A 7,500-nucleotide genomic window follows, 5' to 3' on the forward strand; every position below is an offset into this window, starting at 1 on the left:
ATTATAGCTTACCAATTCATTTGAAAATTTAACAAAGTCATAAAATGTGAGATACATTGCATCCGTTTCAAGATTCCAAAACGTTCATTAATATATTTGGAAGAAAGTAGTATTCTTTCATATTTTTGAGATAAAAGGGGGAACTTGTGATAAATGATAATCACGCAATAGGAAAGAAGACATCAAAATCAACCCTGAACATGGACACAATATGGGAATTTTGTAGCATTAGTAGGTAAAATCTAGCTTTGTTTATATTCAAATCAGAAACAAATACATCAATTTTTTACCTTATGCAAGCAGGTAGCATACACTTGAAAGCTGGAAACTGTCAACTATGAGTTTTCAGTTAAAGATATGCAATTATGATAGAAAGTCCACTGTTTTACTTATACAAGTTTTTTTTAAATATAAATAAATATCACATTAATTGCATTTTAATGTGTAAAATTAATTACTCTTAATCTTCATTCTTAAAGATCTTGTTGCTGCCTCAACCTGTCATTGACCACGTGTCTCCTGGGGGAAGCCAGCCCGAGAATTATGAGTTTTTTTCTTTTTGTATTTTAATTCATTGCATCATTTTCCCTTCTTTTTTGTGTTAGAAAATATCTTAATGTGCTTTTCTCTCTTCGCCATTTTCTTTTTCCTTATCAAAAGAAAACAACAATAATTTTCTTTCGCCTACATAATTTTACAAACTAATCTGATTTTTCCTCTTCCATCTCATTGTCCAGTTGCACCTCTTCCTGAAAATGAGGAGCGTAATCGTATCACAGGATCAGGCTCTAACCCGCATGCTTCTCTAGATAGTACACTCACTTGACATTCTCTCTGCTTCTTTTTCGTTGTTTATGAAATAAATAAATAAAATGTCTAACTATTTCCTTGAAACGTAGATGACAATGAGACTGCAGCATATGCAGATGTTCCATCTGAACCCAATCTTGGGTTACATGCACCAAGTGGTGAAGTCCACCCTGTATCTCTTATTTTTATTCTTTATTTTATAGAATTACTTGATCCTTATACACCACATCCCTTCATCTTATGTTATAGGGGATGCATCACCTATTAGGGAAAATGAACCTGTTGGTGAGAAGTCTTCTCCCTTAAACGTCTTTTTCTCTCTTTTAAAGGCCTAAGGTTTTATTGAAAGCACACTGACTTAGCTCAATCTCTTCTGTTCAATTTCTAGAGGCAGAATCTCCTCCAGCAAATAGAGATGCCCATGGCAGTGGAGAAAATATGCCAGCTGGTAAGATGTTTGTTTTAAAGTTAAAGGGTAAATTAAAGAATACCCCAAAGATTTGCATGATTTTCAAAAATAACCTTCAAAGGTTTTAAAAGTGAGAATTTGACTCCTTCATTTCAAATTACCAAGTTTAAAGTGAAAACATGTGAATTATCTCTAAGCCTATATGAATCCGTACATGAATATTATATTGGAAAATGAAGATTATTTGATAAATGGAGGGGGATCACTTTTAAAATTGATTTGTTTGTACAAAACCATAGTGTTTTTTATTTTTTATTTACCAAAGTTTAACGTGAGAAATGTATTTGTACTATATATTTTTTAGTAACCTGATCATCATTACATTAGGTCCACAAAACTTGCCTGAGATGCTACAGCAGGTGCAGACCCTCTCTGGAGCAAACATTCCTGCATCTTCGTTCACTTCATCATCTGATCCTGGAGCGCTTCCAACACCTTGTAGGACCGCTTTCTGCATATTTTTTGAGGAAAAGTTAATCCGGAATCTTCCATTCCCTGATATGATAGAACATTTCAGGCATATTCAAGAAGCATGGGCTATGTTCTCTGAAGAAGAGAAAAGGGTAATAAGGGCATTTTTTTTACTGCACAAAGAGTTCAAAATTTGTCAAATGTGTTGAGACTCTAATACGATTTCAATTGTTTTTTATATGGCAGATGTATATTAACCGAGAAAGTATGGAGAAGGAAAGGTACAAAAAGGAGTTGGAAGCATATGAGGAGAGGATTAGACTTGTGCAATCACAGCAAGCTCCAAGGAATAGTGCAGCTGAGCGGGAGAACAACAGATGACTAACCTAGTAAGCTAACCCAGAGGATATGGTGAATTCTGATGCTGGAGTGTGATAAACCTATTGTTAATGGAGATAAACCATATTTGGCGCTATGTCACTTCTGATCCATTTTTGTATTTGGCATTGATATTTTGATTTGTAAATTTTTAGAATCAATTGCATGAATTTTTTTGAGTTGAAATCCATTTGGGTTGTGGCATTCGCTTATGTATCAATACTTCCAATGTCTGTTTGGGTTCTGACAACATACATCATATCGATGTCTATCAAACATTATTTGACAACCGAAAAGGTCTGTTTGTTTTGCTAATTGCTTTTCAATGATTTTGCTTTGTTACATTTACTTGATTTCAAGACCTAAGTTGGCACATTCTTTTGTTGAGTGTCTAATTTTGTGTTTACTTTCCATTTCTTCTCAGTCGAAGCCGATTTATCACCTAACAACTCATTGCTTAGATTAGTATACTTTTCTATGCAAGGATGGTGCTGATTCAATCTTGTAGTGGAGGCTTTAGAGTTATGAGTATGCAAGGTGAGATTTTAAATATCATTTCTTTATTTTGTAATTACTGCATATGAGTTCTGCATTTATTACTTATATTGTTTGAAACTCGTTTAAAGTATAAATTTGAAGCTTTTGTATTATCAAAGAACGAGAGATAAACATATGCAAGATACTATGCTATATTTTTGTACATATCTTTTTTTTAATGTTCTAAATATACTACTTTTATTTGATGGCTTTGATTCTTCTTTAGTGAAAAGTGGGAATTTACAAGGGATATCCTAAATGCTAAAATTTGGAACAAATTGCAATTGGCCATGTAATAATAGACTTTGGTAGATAGAAGTAGTGTTCTCTACTTTACTTTTTCATATTAGAGAGGATAAAACATCCAAGAACTCTTGGCTTTTGCTTCTGATGATATTGTCCTTCTTACACACCTTCTTGGACAAGAATCCTTGTAGTTGTTCTGTGTTGGCTTGAGGAGTTAAAACTGCTATGTGTTTGTGGAAAAATTTGCTGTAAAAAGAATGAAGGAAAATTGTTCTGTATTCCTTAATCTCAGTTACAATCGGATTTCCTAATTACAAAAGAGAAGAGAATGATCTGGATTCTCCCCTTTGTTTAATCCTGGGTTCTTCACAGTGGCGATGGAGTGCCTCCCTCGAATGCTCGCGTCGAGTTTGCTCTCCGTTGACGACTTCACAGTGGCGATGGAGTGCCTCCCTCGAATGCTCGCGTCGAGTTTGCTCTCCGTTGACGATCCGAACGTCTTGCCTCCCTCGAATGCTCGCGTCGAGTTTGCTCTCCGTTGACGATCCGAACGTCTTGTTTCACTGGAACGTGATTTTTTCCTCACGATTTGACGTTGTGGAGAACTTGCAAAGCAAGTTTTAGAACTCTTGATGAGTTGATAATTCTGAACGAGTTTGAAACTCTATGAAAGAGTTGATTTAACCGAAAATCGGTTTGACAAGCCAAGGCCCAAGGCTTCAAGAAACTTTTTCGCTGCAGGAAGCTCCAGTAATTCGCCCAAAAGGTCAGCCGAAGATCTCTTCTTTGCTGCCAATTCTCTGGTCCAAAAAGCCAGCCCTTAACTCGGTTGAGTTTCCCACTATTTATAGGGAATTTAGGGGTGTAACCGTCCCCTTAAATCTCTCCTTAATGAGGGTTTAATAGGGTGTAACTGCCCCCTATAAATCTCTCCATGATAGGATAGTGATCCCCTCAAATCTTGGGGAGAAAACAGTTTTGGAACCGTTCAAATCGTGCTTGAACGAGTCAAACGCTAAAAACAACGTTCTGGGCTCGAACTATGCGTTTTTGGACCTGAAACGCAGAGTTAGGCCTGTTTTAGGCTGAAAACGCACAGGTCGTGCTGTGCAGAGATGAACTCTGCATTTTAGACCTGGGACGCAGAGTTGGGTTCTGCATGAACTGTGCGTTTCTGGACCTGGGACGCAGAGTTAGGTTTTGCATTAACTGTGCGTTTTTGGACCTGGGACACAGGGTTGGGACGCAGAGTTGGGTTCTGCATTAACTGTGCGTCTCTGGACCTGGGACGCAGAGTTGGATTTTGCATTAACTGTGCGTCTCTGGACCTGGGACGCAGAGTTAGGCTCCGCATTAACTGTGCGTTTTTGTTGTTGGACGCAGAGTTGAACTCTGCATTTTAAGTCCACAAACTCTGCGTTTTAAGTCCACAAACTCTGCGTTTTGACTCTGTAATGCAGAGGCAAGCCTTTAGGCGGGTTTGGCGAGGTTTAGGCTAAGTCCAATGTTCAGACGAAGTCCAGTCTTGCAGACGGACTTCAGAACATAACTTGCTGCGAAAAACATGTCATAACTTTCAAACCGTAAGTCGGAATTGGACGAATTATATATGAAAATCGGCTATCTCGAAGAGACGGAGCCGACCAAACCAACCCCATAGGGTTCAGTTTGCTCCGTCAGTTTTGCCAAATTCCTTACGGTTTGAGAGATATCTACGTTTTAGTTTGAAGAGACCGTCGATTTGTAGTCTCTGTTGCTAGAGCGTTGCAAAGATCGTCATCTTGTAACCTTCGTCTTGGCTCCTTGAAAATGTGAGAGTCGTCAGATTGTAACTCCCGATGTTGATTGTGAAGGCTGTTGATTAGAGCTTTCATCAGTTGTTGCGAAGGTCGTTAGATTATAACCTTCATCGATCCACGTGAAAGTCTTCAAATTATAGTCTTCTGAAAGCCGTCAAATTGTAACTTCCATCATCGATGTTTGATGGGAATCAGCTATCTGTAGTGATCTTTAGATAGCCTACAACACCCTTTGTGATTGTGTATGGAAGGCTTCCGAATCATTATCTCGACCTTGCTCCATTGCCTAAGCTTCCCGGACAGAGTGTTCCTGCAGATCATATGGTTAAAAAGATACGGGCTATCCAACAAGAAGTAAAGGAGAAGATAGAACAATCTAATGCTAAATATAAGAATGATGCTGATCGACACAGGAGGTGTTTTCGTCAAAAGTTGGTCTCGTTGTGGAATTCATTATATCTTTGATCGATTACAACAAATTCGAAAGAGATAGTCTTTTTATAAGACGTCTGTTACACAACAAAAATGAAAATTACAACTCTTATGTGAGAGTCGTCAGATTGTAACTCCCGATGTTGATTGTGAAGGCTGTTGATTAGAGCTTTCATCAGTTGTTGCGAAGGTCGTCAGATTGTAACCTTCATCGATCTACGTGAAAGTCTTCAAATTGTAGCCTTCTGGAAGCCGTCGAATTGTAACTTTTATCATTGGTGTTTGATGGGGGATCAGCTATCTGTTGTGATTTTTAGATAGTCTACACTATACATATAATGAAAGGATAAAGTAATCCTACCATTTATACAGCTCCTATGCCCATAGATCTAAGCATAGTTAATCGGTTCCAAACTCATAACATTTTTAAATGGCTAGGATACACTAACATCTACTTTTTAGCCATCGCTTAACTCCTCAAGCAAAGAAGTGGATGAGTCCTGTTTTCATTGGCATTACTTTCCAACTTAGAAGCATTGTTTTGAGGCCAACTTATAGACCTATTTTTTCTTATTCAATAAATATGTAAAAAGACATCTTTAGTATTCAGTTACGGAATTGTAATGGATCCTAGAGGAAAGCTAAAAGGTTGGGCTAAATTACCTGTTTGGTATATTCAGTTGAACAAATTATCAATAAGGTATATTTAGTTGCTCCGACAACAATAAGGTATTAAAACATATTCCAATTTTCCATTTTGCTAAATAAGATCCCCTCTGGTGTACTTTTTTGAGGCAAATGCTCACGTGACCTCACATGCACCCGATTTGGTTCTTTTTGGCTGCTGACTTGGAAAGTGATGATGACATGTATAATGTAGTTGGTTTCATTTAACTTGGAAATGAGATTCTAATGGGCTGAAAATGAATTGGCAGAAAATTAGGGTTCTTTGTTTTCCTTCAGTCTCCAAAATTTTGAGAGAGAAGAGGGCTTTTGGGCTTCTATTTAGAGTTTGAGGTAGTTATGAATCCCGCCTAACCCTCTAACAAATCATCAAAGCTCCGACATATTAGCATTTTTTACCGTTTAAACTTGCTCACTTGAAGACATGTTAGGCTCTGGCACATAGTTCTTATCATCGATGAGAGATTAGACCAAAATGATAACTTAGAATAAGGTATTAATACCTTATTGTTGCTGGAGCTACTAAGTATACCTTATTGGTAAAATGTGATAACTAAATATACCAATATGGTAATTTAGCCTAAAAGGTTGTGAACATACAATTTCTGGTATTTATGAAAATATGCAGTACTATTTTGACGTAGGTGAATATACAAACAACGTAAGCGATAAATTATTTGAGTTATATGATGATTATGCTGCAACATTGAGGTCTAGACCCAAGACTTTGGCTCCACAGTCCCAAGTCTATCATTAAAAAGTTTTAGAGTAAATCTTTAATGAATAGAAGTGAAAAACAAAACCCTCACATACTTCAATTGAGCTGTCTTTTTTTTACTTTGAACGACAAGATGATTTTGCTACTGATGAGGAAGCAACAAGTTTTGATATATTGGCATGGTGCTAAGCACAATAAAAAACTGTCAGCATGCTTTCTAATATGGGCAATGATATTCTAACTCCACCGGCATTTACAGTGGTCTCAGAGTGTTTTTTTTAAACTGGTGATAGAGTACTGACCCAGAAGATGCAGTTTAAGCAATGAGAACTTGAAGAGATCGATGCTCTCTGAAGACCGGTTCAAAGCAGAAGAATGGACGCAAGGTATCATACAGCAACATATTTGTAGAAGATTCTCCTGATGAAAGTCATGTAGCAGGTTCATCCACTAGTTGAAGTTTTAAATGATAATATTTAGTAAATTTTTAGGATTTTTTTTCAAGAACTCAATATATATCAAGAGTGCTTAGTTCTTGTAATTTGTTTATGATATAAATCAGAAATATTCCTATTCTGTTATGTAATTATCTCCAATTTAAGTACCATTATAAAACTTTCATCAATCTTTAATAAAATACTTCCTTTATTAAATTTTGTGACATTCTCTTAATGAGATCTTGTTGTACGTAGTTGTTTTAAATTTCAGCAAGGTTTTTCTTAAAAAAATTTATATAAACCGGCTCCAGGCTTTTAGGCTGTGGGCTGGATCTGGGCCGAAACTAAGCCCAAGGGACCCGAGCTTCGGGATCGGACTGCTCACCACAAAATCCCAGCCCCAACCAGCCCATTCACAAACACCATTATTAACCGATATTTTTATTATATCTATTTATTCATTTTCTCTATGTCCAAGATGAGTTTACTTTTGAATAGTAACTGTTCACCACTAATTAATTTTGGTTTGATGTATGTCGGAAACGCTTGGGAGACCTGTCAGACAGCGTGACACTAGCG

General features: G+C 37.0%; 1 protein-coding gene across 10 annotated transcripts in view; it reads left to right on the forward strand.

Annotated features, from left to right (window-relative positions):
• The window catches only part of LOC109825670 (high mobility group B protein 15-like), a 25,682-nt gene that overhangs the window by 8,723 nt on the left and 9,459 nt on the right, over positions 1 to 7,500 (forward strand). For 3 of the 10 annotated variants that reach the window (XR_002243068.1, XR_002243071.1, XR_002243069.1), the window contains exons 7-14: positions 738 to 812; positions 900 to 968; positions 1,060 to 1,095; positions 1,199 to 1,258; positions 1,607 to 1,842; positions 1,937 to 2,079; positions 2,553 to 2,605; positions 6,778 to 6,870. Coding sequence is in view for 4 of the 10 variants with exons in the window: in XM_020392534.1 (XP_020248123.1) it covers positions 738 to 812; positions 900 to 968; positions 1,060 to 1,095; positions 1,199 to 1,258; positions 1,607 to 1,842; positions 1,937 to 2,071 (611 nt within the window). In the remaining 6 variants the exon portion in view is untranslated. Of the gene's footprint in view, positions 1 to 737; positions 813 to 899; positions 969 to 1,059; positions 1,096 to 1,198; positions 1,259 to 1,606; positions 1,843 to 1,936; positions 2,255 to 2,552; positions 2,606 to 6,743; positions 6,871 to 7,500 lie in introns of those variants that run through there. The other 7 variants (XM_020392534.1, XM_020392537.1, XR_002243073.1 and 4 more) reach the window with 6 other exon arrangements.

The sequence above is a fragment of the Asparagus officinalis genome, chromosome 10, assembly GCF_001876935.1.
Source record: "Asparagus officinalis chromosome 10, Aspof.V1, whole genome shotgun sequence".
NCBI lineage: Eukaryota > Viridiplantae > Streptophyta > Magnoliopsida > Asparagales > Asparagaceae > Asparagus > Asparagus officinalis.